Source organism: Hippopotamus amphibius, chromosome 16 (genome assembly GCF_030028045.1).
Source record: "Hippopotamus amphibius kiboko isolate mHipAmp2 chromosome 16, mHipAmp2.hap2, whole genome shotgun sequence".
In the NCBI taxonomy this organism is placed as follows: Eukaryota; Metazoa; Chordata; class Mammalia; order Artiodactyla; family Hippopotamidae; genus Hippopotamus; species Hippopotamus amphibius.
The window spans coordinates 47,272,528-47,295,480 of NC_080201.1; the positions used below are offsets into that span (position 1 = coordinate 47,272,528).

Below are 22,953 nucleotides of genomic sequence, written 5' to 3' on the forward strand. Positions count from 1 at the left end.
TCTGCTTGGTGTTAGAAATGTTAGAAGCAAAGAATAAGAACCTGGGGGTGTGTCTAGGAGGTGAATGACGGCCAATGAAAAGCAGGCATGGGCGTGGCGCTGTCAAACTTCGCGGGGCGGGACCGAAGAGACCAAGCCAGAAATGGGACCCCAGCCGAAGCCAATGAAAAGCCGCCAGGTGGGCGGGGCGTCGTCCTAAGGCCAAGGGTGGAGCCAATGAGAAGCTGTGCTGCGTCCCCCCCCCCCCTTGCCCCCGCCCCTGTGGAGCGCGCGCGCCGGAGCCACGGGCAGCCGTTAGGGGCGGGGCCTGCAGCCGCCCGCGCGCGGCTCGCGCCCTCCCCTTTGTGTCGCCATGGCGGCGGCATCGGCGACGAGAACGACGAGCGAGGGGTCCAGCGCGGCCGGCGCCTGAGGAGGCTACGCGACCATGGTGGTGAGGCGCCCACGCGGCCGTCAGTCTGTCGGCGAAATCAGTCTGTCGGCGCGCGGCCACGCCCCGCGCGCCCCGCCCCCGGCCCCGCCCGAGCCCGAGGCCTGCGCCGCCCCTCACCCCTCATCGCGGTCCCTCTGGTACCCTGGCCTGGTCTTGGACCCGAACCCTTACCTCGGCCCCGCCCCCTCAGCGCGCATCCCCCTTCCACGCCCTGGATGGGGTTGACAGTGGCCGAGACTTAGACTTGAGAGAAAAAAGGGCTGGTGCAGGGAAGGACCCCGCACCCTCCAAGTGGCCCCCGAAGGGCCCTGCTGAGGCTCTCTGGGTCCTTCACCACCCTGTATCCCAGAGCCATCCTGAGCGCCCTCATCCCAGCCTCCACCCCTCCCTGGCCTAGACCCCTCCTCCTACCGTCAGCCCCTTTCTTATTCTTGAGCCCCACCCCCACCCGGCTCCATCCTCAGCCTCACCCTTTTCTTCTCATCTTTCTCACCCCATCCCAGTCCCTCTCAACCAACCCACCCTTACCCCCCATCAGCCTGAACATTTACTTCAGCCTCTCCAGCTGCTCCCCTCCTCCTTACTCCACCCCAATGCCAAGTGTGCATTGTACCCCCATATGATCCTTGGGTCCTCTCCATCTTCTTGTCCTCATCCACCCTCCCCCACGGTCTCCCTCTCCCACCATACTGCTCCTGCTCATTCATCCATTCACTCCCTTATTCGCTCACTTAACATTCATTGAGACCTCTGTGTAGCCCCTTTGCTCCAGGCACAGTGAAACTGAGATCCCATCCTGCCTTGGCAAGCTGCATGGGCTGGAGGGGGACCGACCCAAGGGTGAGACCCAGAGGATGAAGTCGGGGTTGTAGGGATATGAAGGAGGGAGAGGCTAGAGCCCAGACTAAGGAATCCTCATCTGGCAGATGGTTAATTTATTCATCAGATTTTACCCAGCCCCTGCTGTGTGACTGAGCTGGCACTGGGCATTGGGACCCAGGGAGGAATCAGGCACAGCCCTACCTGTGAGGAATTCCGTGCCCAGCTCTGTGCTGAGCAACGCTGGGGGACTAGAGACTCAGCCCCAGTCCAATAGGGGAGATGGACTTGTCACCAGACAGGGACATCTCAAAGTGCTCAGGGCTGGAATGAGGGAAGCTCAGGCAACATCATCAAGCCTGGGATGAGGGAGGCTCAGGGGATGCAGGAGTCCAGAAGAGGGGCCTGACACAACCTGAAGGGTCAGGGAGAACTGAGAGGAGGGAACATGAGAGTTGAGACCTGAGGGATAAGTGAAAGCATGGGGAAAGGATGGAGAAGAGTGTTCCATGCAGTGGGAACAGCCTTTGCAAAGCCCTAGAGGGAAATGAGAAGATGGTGCTTTTGTTGGGCTCTTAGAAGTTTGAGAGCTCTGAGAGTGGATGCAATGGGAAGAGATGAGGCTGGAGAGGTAAACAGAGACCAGAGTATCTAGACTTTATCTTAAGGACAACAGGGAGCCATGCCCTGTGGAGAGACAGAGGCAGATTTGTGTTTCATGAAAGTTATACCGGCTCTTGCTGTCAAGAAGCTGGCAGGAAGGGAGAAGTGGAAGCAAGAAGACTGATAAGATGGGAGCTGTGATTGTCCCGACGTCGATGAAAGGCGTGGAGAGGCACATATGGGAGACGACTATACTCTGCTGGGGCTACAGGAGGGTTTTAAACAGGGAGAGATGGTACCAGTCTGCTCTGTCCCTGACTCACCCTTGGCCCCTGCTCTTCCAGCCCCCCACCCCAGACCACACACGAAGAAGCAGACCTACCCTCAGCCTGGCCTTCACCTCCCCTGACCTACCCCTCTACTCCACGCTCAGGGCAGTGTGTAGAGCAATTCGGGCCTGCAGGGCCAGGCTGACAGATAACAATGCTCCCGTTGTCTCTCTGCTCCCATCTCTGGGGGCCTCTGATTCTTCTTTCTGCTCTACAGGCTCGTAGCACTGACAGCCTGGATGGCCCAGGGGAAGGCTCAGTGCAGCCCCTGCCCCCGGCTGGGGGGCCCAGTGTGAAGGGGAAGGCTGGGAAGAGGTGAGAGGTGAGGGAGAGGCTCAACTTAGGAGGGGAGCCAAGCACAGGAGCCGCTAGTGATCTGTCACCTGTCCCCCAGGCTCTCGGCTCCTCGAGGTCCCTTTCCCCGGCTGGCTGACTGTGCCCATTTCCACTATGAGAACGTTGACTTCGGCCACATTCAGGTATGGTGGCTGCACCCAGGTGGGTAGGCAAGATCCCACACAACCCTGAAGCAGTATCAGCCACTTTTCCCCTGAAACCTACCCCTGGGACTGGCTGCTCAGTGGCAGGAGCTGCAGGGCAGAAGGGGAGAGCTGTTCATTCATTCAATTGTCCCTTTTTGCATTCAGCAACAACATTTGTCAGGTGTATGCTTTGTGCCAGGACCCTGTACTCTGACTGAGACATCACCAGGCCCTGCCTTTGGGGAGATCCTAGAGGGGGACAGAGACCCATCCTTAGATAATGCCAATCCGGAGAGGTCAGGACTGGAACAAAAAACGAGACCCTCACCTGGACCTTTGTTTCCCTCCACAGCTCCTGCTGTCTCCAGAGCGTGAAGGTCCCAGCTTCTCTGGAGAGAATGAACTGGTGTTTGGGGTGCAGGTGACCTGTCAGGTGAAGCCAGCCACCCCTGCCTCTCTTCTAGCCAGGAGAACTGGTTGCCATGGTCCTCAGCTCAGTGTAATGGAACCAGTGCTCCCTCCTGTCCTCCCCACTCCCACAGGGCCGTTCCTGGCCAGTTCTCCGCAGTTATGATGACTTCCGTTCCCTGGATGCCCACCTCCACCGATGCATATTTGACCGGAGGTTTTCCTGCCTCCCAGAGCTTCCCCCACCCCCGGAGGGTGCCAGGGCTGCCCAGGTAAACTGCTTGTTGTCCCAGGCCCTACCTCAGCCAAGGTGTGTCAGTGGTGTGTGAAACCATCGACACAGGGGAACAGATAAATATTTAATCACTGTTACAGCCCGAGTCCCTGCCAGTCAGAGGCCTTAGAACTGCAGCAGGGTTCTGGAGACTCCCTTTAGTTGTAGGATCATGGGGCATTCCAGGGGGTTCCGTGGAAGGATCAGAATGACCAGACCGATGAGGGCACACAGGGGCTCAGTGTAGCCTATTTACCAACGGATATGATGGTACTTCAGTACTTAACAGCAAGGCAGCACCCACGCATTCAGGCCCCGCCAGAGGCGAGCAAGGGCAGTGCAGGAGGGCAGTGGGCTCTCTTGGGCGGGGTGTTCTCACAAAGCCCACTCTGACAACCTGCCCCCAGATGCTGGTGCCGCTGCTGCTGCAGTACCTGGAGACCCTGTCGGGGCTGGTGGACAGTAACCTCAACTGTGGGCCTGTGCTCACCTGGATGGAGGTGGGCCTGGGCAGGGGGGCTTGCAGTTGGGAGTGAGTGAGGGATGTCTGAGGAGCAAGAACCAGCCTGGGAGGGTGTGTGGGCACAGGAAAGAAACGAGCTGGAGTGGAGGAGGCACTGGTATTTCAGTGTCTGTGTGGGTGCTTGCCTGTGAGAGAGAACGTGCGCGCGCGCAGGTGTTGGGCTGTGGGGATGTGAGAATTTCAAGGTATGTTGATATATTGGTTAGAAATAGGTTTGGCTGTAGCTCACAGAACGCCAGGCTAATAGTGGCTTAAGGCAGCAGGTCTGGGGGTAGCAGGTGTACAGTGTCTGCTGTGGAGGGTGAGGGTGCAGGGGTGTATCAGGAAGACTCCAGGCAGAGGAGTCCCGGGACATGGAAAGGGCTTTGTTTGGAAGGGGCAAGAATGTAGGTGTTTGACCAATAGCTCTGAGTGACAGGGGCTTTCGGGTGGGGGACAGGTGGTGGCCTCCATCCGGCATGGAGGAACCTTCTCTGTCTTTATTATCGCCTTCTTCTTCTGGCCTCTCCCTGCCACGTTCCCCTCCGTCTCAGCTGGACAACCACGGCCGGCGACTGCTCCTCAGTGAGGAGGCCTCACTCAATATCCCTGCGGTGGCTGCTGCCCACGTGGTGAAACGGTACACAGCCCAGGCGCCAGATGAGCTGTCCTTCGAGGTGAGGCTGTGGGGGAGCAGACTCCAGCTGGGCTCCCCACTTCCCCTGTGTCTTCTGACCCTCCCTCCTCACACCCGCCCACTCCCAGGTGGGAGACATTGTCTCAGTGATCGACATGCCGCCCACGGAGGATCGGAGCTGGTGGCGGGGCAAGCGGGGCTTCCAGGTGAGCCTGGCTTGGGGTGGACAGGTGGGGTCGGGGCACCGCGCCAGCTCAGGTGGCCCAGTCACTGACCCCAAACTCTCCTCAGGTTGGTTTCTTTCCCAGCGAGTGTGTGGAGCTGTTCACAGAGCGGCCGGCTCCAGGACTAAAGGGGGGTGAGTGTTCTGGGCCAAGTGGGGAGGCCCTCCTGCGTCCTTTGCCTGCCATCCATCCTTTCCACCCATTGTTCGCCCCACAGATGCCGACGGTCCCCCGTGTGGTGTTCCAGCTCCCCAGGGTATCTCCTCTCTGACCTCAGGTAATGCAAACTAGGGGCCAGCCCCATGCCCCCTGCCCCACCAGATCCGGGGCTGCACTGACCCCGTGTGACCTGCCCTTACCTCCACAGCTGTGCCCCGGCCGCGTGGGAAGCTGGCCGGCCTCCTCCGCACCTTCATGCGTTCCCGCCCTTCCCGGCAGCGGCTGCGCCAGCGGGGCATCCTGCGGCAGAGGGTGTTCGGCTGTGACCTTGGGGAGCACCTCAGTAACTCAGGCCAGGATGGTGAGGGCCAGGCCCAAATGCCCTGCCCACCCCTCCCGCCCAAGCCGCGACCTGCCCAGCCCTGACCCCTCTGCTTTCTCCCAGTGCCCCAGGTGCTTCGCTGCTGCTCTGAGTTTATTGAGGCCCACGGGGTGGTGGATGGAATCTATAGGCTCTCGGGTGTGTCATCCAACATCCAGAGGCTACGGTGAGGACCCCCCACCAACCCCTGCCCTCCGCAAACATTTATTAAGCATCATCTCTATTCCACGCCCCGTGCCATGTGCTGGGGACACAGAGTTATCAGGAGTTAGAAGGGCATAGGGTGAGGTTGGCCCAGGGGTGGGGGCAGGGGGGCTTCCTTGAGGAAGTGACACCCCTGCTGAGGTCTGAAAGTTGAGAGCAGAACGAGCACCAGAAGCAGAGGAGTCAGCCTTCACTGAGCACCTGCCACGTGCCAAGCACTAGGCACTGGGGACGCAGTGGTGAAGGAGACAACCAGAGACTCCTGCCCTCATGGGGTCCACGTAATGGAGGGAGAGACAAACAAGGAAATGAGAGCTCTTACAATAGGTGACAAGTGGTACAGTGTAAAGAAGACGGGGTAAGGAAGATCATAATAAGAAGTCAGGGAGCGGTACTGCGGTCTTAAATAGGGTGGGCAGAGAAGGCCTGGGGCCTGGGCAGAGCTCGCTGTGGAGGAGGTGAGGAGGCGTGGAGGAGGAGGTGAGGCAGTGAGTCACGTGGTTTTCCACAGTGGAGGGAGCAGCCAGCACGAGGGGAAAGCAGCAGGAGGTGACGTCTGAGAAGTGATGAGGGGCAGAGCGCGCGGGGCCTTTTTGACGACTGTTAGGATTTGGGCTTTTACTGGGAGTAAGAGGGCAACCACAGAAGGGGTTCTGAGCCGAGGAGGGGCAAGCAGGCACCATGAAGTGAGAGCGTGGAGCCTGGGGCAGTGAGAGATGAGGCAGAGGTCAGGTGCGTGGAGCTTTTACCTGAGAGGGTGGGACACCACCAGGTTGTGAGCAGGGGCCCCTGGGACTTCAGCTGCAATTTCCAATGGCCTCTTGGAGCCAGGAAAATGGCACAACTTTGTGGACAGGGCACCATCACACTCTGGAGGCAGAGAGCCTTAGGTAGCTACAAGCGGGGCATCTCCCACGCGAGCCTCAGAGTCCTCCTCTGTAAATGGGACATCCTTGTCTTTGGCACGCAGGGTTGCTGGGGAGAAGGGGGCTCAGTGAAGTTCTGCCTCTGAAGAGCCCAGCGCAGGAAGAGGGTTGCATCCACCTGTGGACACTTCAGGGGGCGGGGGAAGGACACGACCAGGTGGGCAGCTCTGACCTGAATCTTCCTCCTCCTTGACCTGATGGCCTCAGGCATGAGTTTGACAGTGAGAGGATCCCTGAACTGTCGGGCCCCGCCTTCCTGCAAGACATCCACAGTGTGTCCTCCCTCTGCAAGCTCTACTTCCGAGAGCTGCCGAACCCCTTGCTCACATACCAGCTCTACGGGAAGTTCAGCGTGAGTAAGGGTGCTGGCAAGGTTGGGGGGTGCTGGGAGGCATCCGGCCCAGCCCCCCTCACGCCTGTGCACAATCTCAGGAAGCCATGTCTGTGCCTGGGGAGGAGGAACGCCTGGTGCGGGTCCACGATGTCATCCAGCAGCTGCCCCCACCGCACTACAGGTAAACCAGGAGGGGCAAGGAAGAGCTGTGGTGGGCTCCCAAGGGAGTTGAGGCTCAGGTGCCCCCTCCGCTCCCACCCCCAGGACCCTGGAATATCTGCTGAGGCACTTGGCCCGCATGGCAAGACACAGTGCCAACACCAGCATGCATGCCCGCAACCTGGCCATCGTTTGGGCACCCAATCTGCTACGGTAAGCTCACCAGTCTGCCCCCTAGCTCCCTCCCACGGGCCAGGCCTCAAGTCTCCCTACCCCACCCCAGGAACCCGCCCAGCTTTTGTTCTCTTGTTCATTTCACCCTACACATACTTCTTAAGTGTTGGGTGCCCGTATGCCAGCCCCTGTCCTCAGCACCGGGGACATGGCAGTGAGCAGGGACCTGTGCTCTGGGCTCACATTCTCATGTGGGAGATGCTGGTGAACCATTACAAGAAACACGCAGAGCACTGTCTGATGGTGATGAGTGGCAAGGAGAAAGATTACAAAGTGGGGAAGGGAGATCTGCAGGGCCATGGCATTAGAAATTTTTAGTGTCAGGGAAGGCTTCAGGAAGAAGTCTTCCATGGCCAGCAGCAGGGTAAGCCCCAGAGGATTTGATGATGACCAAGACAGGCAAGCTGTCTATCCTGGAGGAGTTCAGTTCTGCTTGGGAAACAGATAAGTAAGTAAATAAAATAGATGGTACATCAGATTGTGGGTATAAGAACTATGGGGGAAAATAAACAAGAACAGACCTGAAATATAGAGGTTTACAATTTCAAATAAAGTGGATGGTGAAGACTCCATTGAGAAGGTAACATATGAATCAATACCTGCCGGAGGTGAGGGAGGGACCCATGTGGATATCTGAGGAGGAGAAAACCAGACAGAGGGAATAGCAAGTGCAAAGGTCTTGGGGCTGGGTCAGGGCCTAGTGTTTTGGAGGAGCAGAGAGGTGACGGGGGAACAGGTAGGGGAGTGACTTATGGGTTGTGAGTCCTAGTGAGGACCTCGGCTTTTCCCAGGAGTGAGATGCAGCCAGAGGAGGGCTCTGAGCCAGGAGGACCCTGATCTGACTCAGGGGTTCACAGGCTCCCTCTGGCTGTGTGTGCAGAGCAGACTGTAGGGGGTGGGATGGGAGCAGGGAAACCAAGGAGGAGGCTGTGTGAAGGTCCAGGAGGGAGAGGGTGGAGGCTGGGCCAGGGTGGGGGAGTAGGGGAGCAGAGTTTAGATTCTGGATAGATTCTGTGGGTAGAGCCCACAGCGTCTGCTGAGATTGGATGTGGGTGTGAGGGAAAGAGAGGTCAAGGACAATCCCAGGGTCTTTGGCCTGAGCCACTAGAACTGCACTGACTGAGGTGGGAAAGGCAGGGAGGGAGCAGGTTTGGGGAAAGGTTGAGAATCCAGTTCTAGTTTGATGAGGTCAGAGACATTGCGTGACAGTCATTGCTTCCATGGCTCCCTGCTTGGCCTGGCCAGAACACACCAGCTGGGGCTTGAGGCACCCGGCCACCCTTCCCCTCCTCCCATCCAGGTCCATGGAGCTGGAGTCAGTGGGGCTGGGGGGGGCAGCAGCCTTCCGGGAGGTGCGGGTGCAGTCGGTGGTGGTGGAATTCCTGCTCACCCACGTGGACGTCCTGTTCAGCGACACTTTCACCTCTGCCGGCCTTGACCCTGCAGGTATGCCCGTCCCACCCCTGATGTCCTGACTACTGCCCCCTCATTGTCAGGGCTGCAGCGGGAGGGCAGGTGGGCTCCCAGCCCCATCCCTATCCCACTGAAGCCGGACCTCCCTTCTGGCTCCTTGAGGACCCCGCCCCGGCCTCTCCCTCCCCTCCCGCCCCTTCTCATTTCAGCTCCTACGCTCAGGATCCCCACTTCTTGGCCCGGACATCGTTCTTCCTTCACCCCTTGTAGTTCCTGGGGGCGCTTGGGGCCATGGGTCCACCTGGGAGGAGGTGGGAGGTCCCCAGACTTGATCCCGCCCCGGCCCCACCCAGACTCCCTGCCCTGCCCCGGACCCCAGCCCAGTCAGGATTCAGCACGTCGGAGGGCCCTCTGGCCCGAGGTAACTGAAGCCAGAGCCGCTGTCCTCGCTGGCTGCTGGGAGCTGCCTCCTCATCAGCTCGTTCCGCCTCACTCCTCCTCCTCACCTGCCTGCTGCCCACCCATTCCCGCCTGATCCACCCTGGCCCCCTGCCTTGCCAGCCCGGGTGGGCACGCTGCGGGGCCGGGGCTTGGGCTGTAGCGCTTGGCTTTGCCTGTGGCCTTGAATGGCCCCAGAGCTGATGGCTGCCCCCTCTCCCGACTCCCCAGGCCGCTGCCTCCTCCCCAGGCCCAAGTCCCTTGCGGGCAGTGGCCCCTCCACTCGCCTGCTGACACTGGAAGAAGCCCAGGCTCGCACCCAGGGCCGGCTGGGGACACCCACCAAGCCCACAACTTCCAAGGCCCCAGCTTCACCTGTGGAAAGGTGAGTGGGATGCCCAGGAGGGGAGGGCCCAGCCTGGGAGCCCCAGCTCCTCAGCCTGCCTCCTGTGTCTCACCCAAACTCCAGGAGGAAAGGGGAGAGAGGCGAGAAACAGCGGAAGCCTGGGGGTAGCAGCTGGAAGACCTTCTTTGCACTGGGCCGCGGCCCCAGCATCCCCCGAAAGAAGCCTCTGCCCTGGCTAGGGGGCACCCGTGCCCGACCACAGCCTTCAGGTCACAGGCCGGGCAATTGGCTTGGTGGTTGGAGAGGCACTGTGAAGTGCCCCCCATGACCCTTCTTCCTCTCCCTGCAGGCAGCCGACCTGACACTGTCACACTGAGGTCTGCCAAGAGTGAGGAGTCTCTGTCATCGCAGGCCAGCGGGGCTGGTGAGCATGGGGTGGCCCCTGTCTGTGCCCAGGTGGAGCTGGGAGGGACTGGGGCCCTGAGCTGGCCTCCAAGTGGTGTACTCAGATTTGGGGGTCTTGGGGTGTTTTTCGTTTTTAATCTGGACCTTGGGTACAATAAGTGGGATGAAGCTTCACCCTTGGTTCATGATGCACTGTGATCACTGGTCCATGCAGGGTCCTTTCAAACAGCCTTTAATTCACCCCTTTTGAAAAAAAAATTAAATAGTATAATGAATACGCATGAACCCACTGGCCAGAACTGAAAGAGCCCCACCACGTTAGCTGCAAGCTCCTCCCCTCCCACCTGCTACCTCCCCACCGCAGGCAGCCTCTAAATTTGATAGTCACCACCCCCTCGCTTTTACAGTTTTATCTCGTACAGTAACGTACTGCAACGTTCCAATTTGTTTTGAAACTTTAATTAAAGGGTGTCATTAAAAAGGGGTATCGCGCTGTATGTGGATTTGCTCACCACTGCATTACAGGCTGCTGTCCACGCTGCTGAGTGTAGCTCAGGCTCCTTCCTCTCCAGCACTCTCTAGTGTGGGTTCCATGTGTGGGTTTCCCCTCAGGAGTTGCTTGTCCATCTCCCTCCCGATGGACCTGGGGGCTCCGATGAGCGTGCCCAGGAGTGGGGGTGCATACTGTACGGTATACTCACATCCAGCCGCACAAGACGAGGCCCAAGTATTTCCCAGATGTGGTCGCCCAGGCTGTCCTTCCAGCCACTGTGTGGGAGATCCTGTTGGTCTCACGCTTACAGCCTGTGGGGTTGTCAGACTTCATTCTTGCCTTTGGGTCTGGAATGATTCTCTTCGTGGACTTGCCATTTATTTCCTTTATCACCTGTGAGTCTGAACAGCTCTCCCTGGATTCGCAGCCATTGTGACCCTGCCCAGGGATGGGGTTTCCCCAACGTACTGGGTGGTGTGTCCTGTTCTCGCTAATGTATATGGGTATGTAAAGTTCTGACCCCTGACCCCTAACTACCTCTTCCTCCCCCCTCCCCCGCCCCGGGCCACTGCCCTTCCAGGCCTCCAGAGGCTGCACAGACTTCGGCGACCCCACTCCAGCAGTGATGCTTTCCCTGTGGGCCCGGCACCTGCTGGCTCCTGCGAGAGCCTCTCATCCTCCTCATCCTCCGAGTCCTCCTCCGAGTCCTCTGAGTCCTCCTCCTCCGAGTCCTCAGCAGCTGGCCTGGGGCCACTCTCCGGTTCCCCCTCACACCGAACCTCAGCCTGGCTAGATGATGGTGACGAGCTGGACTTCAGCCCACCCCGCTGCCTGGAGGGGCTCCGGGGGCTTGACTTTGATCCCCTTACCTTTCGCTGCAGCAGCCCCACCCCAGGGGACCCTGCACCTCCCGCCAGCCCGGCCCCCCCGGCCCCCGCCTCTGCCTTTCCACCCAGGGCGACCCCCCAGGCCCTCTCGCCCCGTGGGCCCACCAGCCCTGCCTCACCCACTGCCCTGGACATCTCAGAGCCCCTGGCTGTATCGGTGCCACCCGCTGTCCTGGAGCTGCTGGGGGCCGGGGGAACACCTGCCTCGGCCACACCGATGCCAGCCCTCAGCCCCAGCCCAGGCCTGCGCCCCCATCTCATCCCCCTGCTGCTGCGTGGAGCTGAGGCCCAGCTGAGCGACACCTGCCAACGGGAGATCTGCAGCAAGCTGGCACTGCCTGGTCCCCGGGGAGCCCAAGGCCAGCACGGTGAGCTGTGTGCAGCCCGCCCTGCCCCTCTCAGCCCCGAGGCTGCACCCAAGGCCCTGCTGACTCCTCTCTCTTCCCATTCCTAGGTCCTGGTGTGGATTCGCTGCTGCTGCCTCCACCCCTGTCCCTCTTGCGCCCTGGGGGGGCCCCGCCCCCACCTCCCAAAAACCCAGCGCGCCTCATGGCCCTGGCCCTGGCTGAGCGGGCTCAGCAGGTGGCCCAGAGACAGAGCCAGCAGGAGCAGGGGAGCACCCCACCTGCTCCCCACTCCCCTTTTCACCGCTCACTGTCCCTGGAGGTGGGCGGTGAGCCCCCAGGGACCTCAGGGAGTGGGCCACCCCCCCACTCCCTAGCCCACCCAGGGGTCTGGGCTCCGGGACCCCCACCCTCCCTACCGAGGCAACAGAGTGACGGGAGCCTGGTGAGGAGCCAGCGGCCCACAGGGACCTCAAGGAGGGGACCCAGGGGCCTTTCCCAGGTCAGTGCCCAGCTCATGACGGGTGGGGGCTGCAGGGACACGCCAGAGACAGCAGCCCACTTCCTGTGTTCTGTCCCCCCACAGGTTCCTACCCCTGGCTTCTTCTCCTCAGCCCCCCGGGAGTGCCTGCCACCCTTCCTCGGGGTCCCCAAACCAGGCCTGTACCCCCTCGGCTCCCCATCCTTCCAGTCCAGCTCCTCGGCCCCAGTCTGGAGGAGCCCCCTGGGTCACCCTGCACCACTGGACAGAGGAGAGAACCTGTACTATGAGATCGAGGCGGGCGAGGGGTCCCCCTACTCTGGTCCCACCCGGTCCTGGAGTCCCTTGCGCTCCATGCCCCCAGATAGGCTCAATGCCTCATATGGCATGCTTGGCCAATCACCACCACTCCATAGGTCTCCCGACTTCCTGCTCAGTTACCCACCACCCCCCTCCTGCTTTCCCCATGACCACTTTGGCTACTCAGCCCCCCAACACCCTGCCCAGCGCCCCACCCGACCTGAGCCGCTCTATGTCAACCTAGCTCTAGGGCCCAGGGGTCCCTCTCCCACCTCTTCCAGCTCCTCCTCCCCTCCGGCCCACCCCCGAAGCCGCTCTGATCCTGGACCCCCAGCCCCTCGCCTCCCCCAGAAACAGCGGGCCCCCTGGGGCCACCACACCCCTCACAGGGTGCCTGGGCCCTGGGGCCCCCCGGACCCTCTCCCTTACAGGGCAGCCCCACCAGCCTACGGGAGGGGGGCAGAGCACCACCGAGGCTCCTTGTACAGGAATGCGGGGCAAGGAAGGGAGGGGGCTGGTCCCCCACCCCCCTACCCCACTCCCAGCTGGTCCTTCCACTCTGAGGGCCAGACCCGAAGCTACTGCTGAGCCAGAGCTGGGAGAGACCTTCCTTCTTTCTCTTCCCTTTCGCTGATCTTGGTCCAACCTAATCCCTTGTTTTGTATTTTCTTGAGCTTCTGACCCCTATCCCAGGTTTCTAACTTTGTAACTTGCCTCTGATGTGGGTCCCTAACCTGTTATCATAGCTTACCTACCCTGGGCTGACGGGCATGCCCATCCCCCCACCATCCTGGGGGCTCTCGCACAAATCTGAGAGGGTTAGGCTGACTCTCTGTCCTCCCTTTCCCTCCAGGAGTCCCCAGCATGTCCTGTCCTGTGCACAGAGGGTGGGGGGACAGCTCCTGCCATCTTCCCCTACATACCCCACTAAACCATTTGACAAAACTAATGAATAAAAATGGTGGACATGTGGCTGCTAGTGTCATGCTGGGGCCAGGCTCAGTGAATAAAGAGGCAGTGACAGATAGGTTGCTTTCTCATTTTATCATTTCAGCCCGTGCTAAGTGGGGAATCACTCCTGAGAAGCTCTGAGGGGTGAGATCAGCAGAGCAGGGGCCATGGGCACCCTAACAATTTGTGTCAGGAATGGGATTGAGCCTGGGCCTGTCTTCAAGCTGGCATCCCCCTTGCAGCTCTGCTATGATCTCCTCCAGCAGATCCATCCTGGGGGGGGGGGGGGGGGGGGAGGTGGGGTAGGGGTGGACTGAAGGTTACCTCAGGGATGAGGAAGGGGCCTGGGGCCCTCCCACCAGTGCCCCACTTCTCACTTCTGCAGGCTGGAGAAGAGACTTCCTCTGATCAGCTCAGGGCTGGGCGCCTGCAGGAGTAAAAGACTAGAGCTGCCACCCAGTGACCACGGAGCTCAGGATGGGCCTGGGAGGGGCGGGGTGGGGCAGGGGCTGGATTCAGGGTCCTCTGCTTCACCTGCCCTCGTTGCCTTCCCTGCCAGCAGCCTCCAGAGTGTGGAAAGCCTCCCTGTGGGTCAGTAGGCAGGGGGTGGGCTCACAGGGCTGGGGGTCCAGCAGGGCAGCCCTGTGTGTGCCACCGCAGCCCCTGCAGGGCTTGGATCTTGGCTGAGAACTTCCTCTCAAACTGCTCCTCAGAGCTCTGAGTCCCCAGCAGGGAGGCTGAGTCCCGAAGGCTGGAGTATAGGGCAGGGCCCTGAGGGAAGCAGGGTTGGTCAGGGGTCATAGGTCAGCGAGGGGACAGTTGGGGGTCCCAGGGGGTCCCTGGTGAGAGGAGAGGCAGCCAGGGAAATTGGGGTTGGTGACAGCTTGGGGGAGGGGTCACAGGTGAGCAAATGGACAGTCGTGCAGGGCTCAGGGTATCCATACTGTTGATCTGGGCTCCAGGCAGCAGTCCAGGCTGACCCTGGCTGTGGGGCTATGCCCTGGGCAGAGGCCAGGGCTGGGACTTGGGCTGCTGCCTAGAGTCAAGCTGCTGCCCGAGTCGCAGGCTGCACCCCTCTGGACTCTGCTGTGGCCTGGGACCTGCAGAGAGCGATAACAGAGCTGGCACGTGTTGCCCAGTGCCTCACAGCTCCCTTGCTCCTCCACATGCCTGTCCTGGCTCCTACCTGGGATGCGGAGGGGCCTAGGGACATCGCAGGGGGCACAGGCCTGGGTGTAGTCTTGGCTCTGGGAGCCAGCTCATGGTATAGTGTTTCTGGGGGGACAGACCAGTTGGTTGGAACAGGGTGGGGGGCACAGCTGAGCTGTGCTCAGCACCTGCTACCATGGCCTCCTTGCCCTCTAACCTGGTGGAGACCCCTGGGGTGGAGGGCACAGTATGGTCCAATCCATTGGAGAGCTCACCTCAGAGACTGAGTCCTGTGGAGAGGAGGCTGGCTGTGGGACACGTGCCCTACCTGAGGTTCCACGGCTGCCACCCACCCCTGCCTTACCTGTCCTATACCTGGGCCACGGCCTCCCGCAGCAGGTATCGTGTACTCTGCAGGCTGCCCCAGCGGTCAGCAGGCCCTAGGCCCAGCCCAGCCCGAACCAGGGCCTGGTAGGGGGCTGGCACCAGGGGGTCCAGGGCTGGGCTTTCACCCGCCTCCAGTTTAGCCTTCACCTCAGGCCCTTCTCTTCCAGCCCAGGGCAGCTCTCCTGTGAGGAAGCATGATGAGGGGACCCAAACGGCTGGAGGGGGAGGCCTCAGTGGGGAAGGGGGCGGGGTCACTCACTGACCAGTGAAGACCTCCTGGGCCAGGATGCAGAAGCTGTAGAGGTCTGAGGTGGCGGCAGGCATGTCACCACAGATGAGCTCAAGCGGCAGCCACGGGTACAGTTCGGGAGGCGGGGGCAGCCCTGGGCCTGGGCCTCCCCAGGGGTAGCCCTGCTGTGGCCTGTGGAGGCCGAGGGACCCGGTGAATCCGTGGCCGCCAGCCAGGGACGCAGGCACAGACAAGCGAGGCAGCACTCACCTGGGCCGCAGACAGCGTTGGTGCAGTGGGCGCCCGTGCTCCAGGCTGCCCACCTTGGCCAGGCCTGGCCGCACCAGCTGCACAGCATGGGAGCTGAGGCCGCCGTGAGCACGCCGGCGGGCCTGCAGGAACAGCAGGGCCTCCAGCACCTGCAGCAGCAGGTGGCCGGGCAGCAGGCCTGGTACAGGGTGGGGGTGGGGGCGGGGCTCCCCCTCTCTTGGCCCCCGTGGGTGCAGCACCACATGCAGGGAGCCCAGCCACACAGGTTCGAAGAGAAGGCACAGCCCCGACAGGTCCGCCGAGGGGCTCAGTGCCATCAGCAGCAACAGGTTGGGGTGGTGCAGGGTGCTGGGCGGGAGGAAAGTAGGCCCCCACCCACATGGGGCAGGGCGCTGCTCTCAGGCACAGATCACCTCGCACCGGGGGCTGACAGCCTGCCTCAGCCACCGGACAGAGACGAAACTGAGACCCGGGTCACACAGCCTGGCAATGGTCGAGCCGGCACCCAGTCTGTACCCCGTCCGTGGTCCCCTTCCCTACACCCACCTCCTCTCCGAGGCCGATAAGACAGCACACAGAACTGGGTACCCACTTTCCCGTGGGGTGGGGGGTGGTCTCTCCAGCAGGAGGGCTCCATGCCAAGTGCTAGCCTAGAGGTGGAGACTGCAGCCGCGGCCACTGCCACATTCCCTGGTCTTGTCTTTGAAACACTTGGATCGGGAGGGCGGGCAGGAGACTGCGCTGAGGGACTGGGCTGGCCTGGCGGGATGGCTGGGGGGATGTACCTGCATTGCTGAAGGTCAGCCAACAGCACGTCAGGCTGGGCTCCAGGTGCCTTCAGCTGCCGCACGGTCACTGGGTGGCCCCTCCACAGGAGGCTGGAGACATGGGGATGGGGAGAGAGCATGGGTCTGAAACAAGGGGGTTTTCCTTGTGAGGGGAGTGGGAGAGCTGGACTCTCCCCCGAGCTCTGCTGGACAGCCAGGCAGGGGTGTGGGAGGGGGCTCGCTCTCACTTGGCCATGAGGGTGTGGGAGCTGCTCTCGTAGGTGCGGTCGGGCTCGCCCTGGGCTGGCAGCAGCTCCTTGGGGTCCGCGAGGGGTACACCTGTTACCAGCCCCAGTGGCCACAGGCTGCTCAGCTGGGGTTGGGGAGCGGGACCATGAGGCGGGAAGAGGATGGGGTGGTCCCCACTCCCTCCAGCATCTCCCGCTTACCTGGCCAAACCCTAAGGCTGGGATTTGGGGGGTTCTCCTGATCTGCTCCAGCCTCAGTGCCCTGGGGTAAAGGGCCATCTGAGAGTAAGTCCAGGGTAGCTGGGAGTGGTGGGTGGGCAGGCTTCAGGATGTGGACCATTACCTGTCCGCCTGCACCAGCCGCAGACCACCACACAGGCTGTGTCCAGAGCTGGCCTGCAACTGGCCCAGGGATGCAGTGGGTGCCAACTCACTGTCATGCACCAGTGCTGATATGTGGGCACGGCACAGCTGTAACAGCTCCAGCACCTGAGGGGGGAGGCAGGGCATGTGGGGTGAGGCAGGGTGGGGTGCCGGCCCTGATGCCCTCACCCCACCCCAGCCACAGCTCACCTCCCAGCTCTGCTTGGCACCACCTTGCTCCGCCCAGTCCCGAGGGGTGCGACCCTGCTGGTCATGCAGACGCAGGTCACCCCCGGCCTGCAGCAGGTGCAGCATCACCAGGCTGCGGCCCGAGAAGGCACCCGCATGCACAGGTGTGCTGCCATCCAGGCAGCGGCTGCAGCAGAACAAGGAGAACAGGAATGGCTTAGGAAAGGGACGGAACAGGGACAGGAGGTGGCAGGATGGGAGCCCTGAGGGGTAAAGGGTCACTCTGATCATGGGAGTTGGATATCAGGGCTGGGGGCTCACTTGGGGACACACTGGCGTCTTTGAGAGGGTGAGAGGATCGCGGTGAGCACAGGAGGCACAGAAGAATGGGAATAGTCATTGGAGGACACGAAGGGGTTAACTGAGAGAACAAGGTGAGGGGTGGTCATGGGAAGGTCACCAGGCGATGGAATGGGGTCTGAGGGAAAGAAGCCTCTGGGGGAGACAGCCCTGGCTCTCAGGCTCTCTGGGGCTCAGACTCAGGGCGTTGGGAGTGTGGGGGCATTGCCACCTGTCCACTCACTGGTTGGGGTTGGCACCAAAGGCCAGCAGGAGCTGCACAGCAGAGCTGTGGCCCAGCAGTGCAGCAAGGAAGAGCGCCGTCTGCCCAGCAGAGTTCTCACCATCCACCTGGACAACTGAGGGGCAGCGAGGCTTAGGACTGTCCCTGCCCCTTACTCCAGGGGCAGAGGTCCAGGCAACACCTTTCCCAATTCCCAGCCCCCATAGTCCCCCCCGACTGGGTGATCCTTGACTCCAGGTTCCTTCTCTATGTCCTGGAACCCCCACCTCCCAGCCGCTCAGGACTCTGCCTCAGAATCTATCTCAACACAATCCTCACCATTAAGTCCACAGAATTGGGACAGGGTGGCATCTATCTGCCATGCCAATATCCATCCTCCATCCCAAAGGTGTCAAAATCACACAAAGGTACCCAGGGGCCAGGAGGAAGTGGACTTCATGGGCACTTGGGCTTACTGGAGCCTGGCGCACTGTCTAGGGCAGGCAGACTCCTCCCAGCTCTAATTCACTGTATGAATACAGGTCCCATGTGGTCAGCACCAAATTCAAGAAAAGCAAACTCTCTAGGATTTTATCAGGAAATCTCTCAAGATTATTTGTGAACGCTGCATTTAAGAGCTGAATGCAGGTAATAACCTCCTCTGGATTCAGCCTCCGTGTCCTTGCCAATCCCCTACCCACCATCATCCTGCTCAGATCCCCCTCCCAATCTATCAGGACTCAAGCCCTGTTCCTCTGCATCCATCATCCCTGAGTTCCTGTTCCTCCAGATCCTACCCCATTTACCCAGGGAGGGCAAATGCATGGTGTCTTTGTCCTTGCATTCCTATGTAGTTGGCGGACACAGCTAATTACTCATGTACTTGGTCCAACACAGCTTGGTCTCTGCCGATAAATCCCTCCAAATGTGGTCCTTCAGGAACCTCTGAATATCATATTTACTGCATCCTATTTTACTGAATAGCCTACCATCTTTTGCAATGGAATCCTAACTGGTTTCCTGCATTTGTCTTGCCCTGCAGAGGGATCATCTTAAAACACAAATCATTTCATGATATAGATAATCATTACGATAATCACTTTATTTCATGTATAATTTCATAAAAGCTGTTCCAAAACAGAAAAATAGAAAAAGAGGGCAAAGCTCATTTTATGAAGTTAGCATGACCTTAACTCCAAAACCAGATGAGAGTTTCCAGAACCAGAAAAGAAGTTATATATAAATTTATGATCATATATGCAAAGCCCCTAAATAAAGTAATAGGGGTAACCCAATCAATTTATTCCCAGAAAGCAAGGATGAGTCAACGAAAGAATATCAATGTAACAAAACATTCATAAAACCACCTCAGAAAACTAAGAATAGATGACAACTTTCTTACTTGATAAAAATTATAAACCCAAACCCAAGAGCAAGCATGGTACTTAATGCAGAAACATAGGGTCTTCTTTTTAATATCAAGAACAAGGAAAGAAACACCTATTGACACAAGGTTTGGGAGTTCTGGCCAACACCTTAAGACAGGAAAAGAGATTGGAGTTTAAAGACTGAATAGCTGAGACCAAACTATCACTGTCTGCAGATAACAGAAAAGTAAAAGAACCAACACACAATGACAACTATTAAGCAGGTTCAGAAAGTGGCCGGATACACAATCAATTTACAAAAATCAATGGAAAGCAGAAACTGTAAATCTGATAGTGTTAATTTCCTGTCTACAACTCCAATGGTTTCCAATTACACGCAGAACAAAATCCAACAAAATTCACACCTCTCTTAAGGCCCTTTATTGTCTGTACCTGCTGCCTCTTCAGCTTCAGTTCTCTCCCTGAGTCCCCTTGCTCCCTGCTGCTACTTACACATACACAGTCTGTTTTGACTTCAGGGCCTTTGCACTGGCTGTTCCACCTTTCTGAAGTGCCCTTCCCCCAGCTGTTTGCATATTGGCTCTTATACTATGGGACCCAAGCATCACCCCACTCGAAAGGCCATCCTTTCCAGGGTGTCTACCTCATTCTCATCACTCTCATAATTCTCATAATAGAGTTCATTCACAATGACCCAGAAGGTCACGTTCATCCCTAAATCCCCAACAAAGACAACAGAGCCTTGGCACATGATAGGTGCCTGATACACAACTGTTGACTGGCCAACTGAAGTCACACCCTCCATTCTGCCCCCTGATCTTGTCCCCCCACCCCCCCAGGAAGTTCCAGCAGCCAAACTCTCACCTCTCCGCAGGAGTCGGGTGAGGCCCCAGTTTGGGCCCCGGGCCACAGCCAGGCGATGCAGACGGCCCACCTGGCCTTCTGGATCCCGAACGGAGCCCAGCTCCACGGGGAAGCAAGAACACAATGAGGGCATCTGTGGGCTCTGGACTCAGTCAGCTCCTGGCCAGGGATCAGCTAGCAGGTCTCACGAGGGCAGGAAGAAGTGAAGGATTAGACCTCTGAGAACAATAAAGACAGAGCTGGCTGGGGGTCCATGGGGCGGGCAGTCTGAGAAAGAAAGGCGATTTGGGAGGGGTCTGATTTGGAGAGAGGCGCCTGAATGAGAAATGGGGTGGGCTCTGGGACAGCTGCAGACACGAAGGTCAGGGATCCAAGGGAACCTGGAAGTAAAGAGGGTCTGAGGAAATCTGAGGGCCGGGCGCTCCGGCTGGGAGAAGGGGTGTAAGGACTACGGGGATAGGATCTGAGCCTGGGAAAGGCGTCTGGGGGCTTAGGAAGAGGGTCTTAAGACTACCTAGGGGAAAAGTAGCTGGGAGAGGCGGGCGGGTTGGGACCACCTTCATTACAGGCTGCCGGCGGTATCATGGCGACCCGGAACCCCCCTCCCCAAGAATATGAAAGTGATGATGATTCTTACGAAGTGTTGGATTTAACTGAGTATGCAAGAAGACACCACTGGTGGAATCGAGTGTTTGGCCACAGTTCCGGACCTATGGTAGAAAAATACTCAGTAGCCACCCAGATTGTAATGGGTGGAGTGAGTGGCTGGTGTGCAGGATTTTTGTTTCAGAAAGTTGGAAAACTTGCAGCAACTGCAGTAGGTGGTGGCTTTCTTCTCCTTCAGATTGCCAGTCACAGTGGCTATGTGCAGATTGACTGGAAGAGAGTTGAAAAAGATGTAAACAAAGCAAAAAGACAGATTAAGAAATGAGCAAATAAGGCAGCACCTGAAATCAACAATATAATAGAAGAAACAACAGAATTTGTCAAGCAGAACATTGTGATATCCAGTGGATTTGTGGGAGGCTTTTTGCTAGGCCTTGCGTCTTAAGGATGTGAATGTTCTATCACGGTGGAGTCACCTCTGAGGAGAGAAATGGTGGTGACAAGATGGTCTCAACATTACCCACTGACAGATTCTCCAGGATGACAAGAAACAACTAGCTGGACAATACCAAACTCACTGCTTAGCATTTTGCCATCTGAAATGTGGCAGACTAGTATCTGCTATAAAACAACCTGTATGGTATGTGTATAATAGTATTCCAGAGCAAAACATGGCTTTCATTATTTTTAAAAAATTTGCATTTGTTTAAAATTTGCCTGTAAAACACTACCATTGAATATAGACATTCAGAGAGAAAAAATCCGTTGGATATATCCCCCAGTGAAATATTACCATCATTTTATTTAAATAGGATGTTCTCCATTGTGCTTTTTAGTATAGTGCTAATAATTAAAAACTTTGTATTATAGCTTCAACAGCAGGGCTGACTTTTTTTTAAAGATATGTTTGCAATAAACTGAAGAACTGTAATGCCCTTTTGTGGAAGGATTTACAAATAATAGAATTATTAAAGATAGTAAATAAATTAAAAAAAAAAAAAAGACTACCTAGGGGCTGGAGGAAGAGGGGTCTGAGGGGTGAGACCTGAGAGGGGGTGGAGTCTAAGGGCAGTGAGGGGGTTGTCCAATGGAGGAGGACAGTCTGAGGGCAGGGTCTGCAGGCTTGAGAAGGGTTCGGAGGGCAGTGGCTGGGGTCTGCCGGCCGGGAGAGGGTCTGAGGGTTGGGGGCATGGGCTGAGGTTTAGGGAAGCGTGTGTGTGCTAGGATGGGGTCTGTGGATTAGAAGAAGGGGTGGAGGGAAGGAAGGGGTCTGAGGATGGTATCTGTGGGCTGGGGAAGGGTGTGCGGGATGAAGACAGGGTCTGATAAAGGGGTGGGGTCTGAGGGCGTAGGAGGGGTGGGAAGGAAGGGGAGGGGAGGTCTGAGGGTGGGGGGGGTCTGTGGGCTGGGTAAGGGGTCTGGTGGAGAGCTGAGGGCCCAGTCCCCGCAGCTTTGCACCTACCGTTGGGCTCCGACAGAGATCACCACCTGACTGCCACGCGACCCGGTGCACTAGTTGTGGCGAGCTGGGCGGGAATCCTAGGCGCATGCGCACCAGTGGGCTCTGGCCACCTTTGCGCTTGCGCAGTAGCCTGCCTCCCCTGCGCGCTGTACCTGCGGCCCTGAGGTGACTCAGTAGAAGAGAGGGCAGTGTCCACCCCAGAGATATTAGTGGCTCCGTACATGTTACCGCCTTCTTGTTTGGGATGGCGGGCCCTTCACGATCCCAGTTCTCGGCTGTCTTCCCATGCTTCTCACCCACCCCCACGGGGCGGTTTCCTCTCTCTATCCCTGTTGCATCCTCTCTTCTTTGCCCCACACCTGGCGTTCCACAGTGTCTTGGACACCTCTCCCTGGATGTCCCCTGGGACCCTACACCCACTGGGTCCCAAAATGACCTCAGTATCTCTCCCAAACTTCATTTCCTCCCAAATCCCCATCTTAGAATTGGCCCCACTGTCTCCTCTTTAAGCCAGAGCCCTGGGCCTCGCCCTGAATGTCTCCTTCAAATCCAGCCTATCAGCTCCATGGCCCCTCCACTCAGTCTCCTGATTGCTCTTTCCGCCAGCCCCCTCCTCCCTTCCCCACAGCCCGCCCTGCTCCCCCCACCTGCCGGGATTCCCCACCCCAGCTTCCTCTGGGCTCTCAGGCAAAGAGCCCAGGGTCCACCTGCAATAAGGCAGCCAGGGGATTCTTACTAAACCCCGGTGTGACTCTGTCCCTCCCCCGCTTCAAACCCTGCTCACTCCCCAGTGCCCTTGGGACAGAGTCGATGCCCTACAGTGTGGTATCTAAGACTTCATCATCTGGACCCCCACCCTCGATCCTTGTCTCCCCACTCCCCAGTCTCCCCGACTCCCCACATGCCCTTGACTTTGAATGCTCTTATCAGTAACCACTTGGTCATTCTTATGAATTCTCCGGGACGCCCTCTTGATTACCAGGTGTTGTCTCCTCTGGCCTCCCACAGCCTCTAGGCCTTCCCCAGGTTGCCCTGATACTCCGCCTGGGCTCTCCCATCACAGCCTTGACCACCCTGGGCTGTCATTATCTGAAAATGGGTCTGTCTACCCCCAGTGGACTAAGAGCCCTGTGAGGCCTGCCCTGGGGTTCTGTTTGTCACTGTTTGTGTCCCCAGCACGGTTCACCTCAGAGCCTAGCTCAGAAGGAGACTCAGTAAATGCTTATTAAATGAGGCTCTTCTCTCTGTCCCTCCCTGGATGTATGGCCTTAGCCTAGCCTCCAGATTTCAGTGCCTCAGTGT

The 22,953-nt window shown here is 58.5% G+C and overlaps 1 protein-coding gene, 1 long non-coding RNA gene and 1 pseudogene across 4 annotated transcripts; 2 read left to right on the forward strand and 1 right to left on the reverse strand.

The window, feature by feature from the left end:
• Window positions 1-348: 348 nt before the first annotated feature.
• ARHGAP33 (Rho GTPase activating protein 33) lies at window positions 349-13,374 on the forward strand. 3 transcript variants are annotated; one of them, XM_057712298.1, is made up of 21 exons: window positions 349-433; window positions 2,402-2,499; window positions 2,579-2,663; window positions 3,019-3,099; window positions 3,209-3,346; window positions 3,756-3,848; window positions 4,405-4,527; window positions 4,616-4,693; window positions 4,779-4,845; window positions 4,929-4,988; window positions 5,079-5,231; window positions 5,316-5,418; window positions 6,590-6,734; window positions 6,815-6,897; window positions 6,981-7,088; window positions 8,410-8,555; window positions 9,192-9,345; window positions 9,430-9,575; window positions 9,656-9,730; window positions 10,785-11,459; window positions 11,546-13,194. In XM_057712298.1, the coding sequence occupies exons 1-21, from the start codon at window positions 428-430 to the stop codon at window positions 12,802-12,804; spliced, it is 3,876 nt and encodes a 1,291-aa protein (XP_057568281.1). In that variant the 5' UTR covers window positions 349-427; the 3' UTR covers window positions 12,805-13,194. The 3 variants fall into 3 exon arrangements, with proteins under 3 accessions (XP_057568281.1, XP_057568283.1, XP_057568282.1); XM_057712300.1 differs by lacking the exon at window positions 349-433 and adding an exon at window positions 13,271-13,374 and having other exon boundaries at window positions 2,386-2,499; window positions 11,546-11,937; XM_057712299.1 differs by lacking the exon at window positions 349-433 and having other exon boundaries at window positions 2,386-2,499; window positions 11,546-11,937; window positions 12,022-13,194.
• Window positions 13,375-14,306: 932 nt separating this feature from the next.
• LOC130838886 (uncharacterized) lies at window positions 14,307-14,765 on the reverse strand. The gene is made up of 3 exons (XR_009049733.1): window positions 14,681-14,765; window positions 14,534-14,606; window positions 14,307-14,442 (listed from the first exon to the last, which is right to left on the reverse strand). It is a non-coding gene; the product is annotated as an uncharacterized LOC130838886 (long non-coding RNA).
• A 4,936-nt stretch (window positions 14,766-19,701) lies between these two features.
• Window positions 19,702-20,860, forward strand: LOC130838859 (FUN14 domain-containing protein 1-like; annotated as a pseudogene).
• The last annotated feature ends 2,093 nt before the right edge of the window (window positions 20,861-22,953 follow it).

Coding starts and splice junctions, on each gene's coding strand:
- ARHGAP33 (XM_057712298.1), top strand. Junction 5,419..6,589: donor TCCAACATCCAGAGGCTACG/GTGAGGACCCCC, acceptor TGATGGCCTCAG/GCATGAGTTTGACAGTGAGA. Junction 6,898..6,980: donor CTGCCCCCACCGCACTACAG/GTAAACCAGGAG, acceptor TCCCACCCCCAG/GACCCTGGAATATCTGCTGA.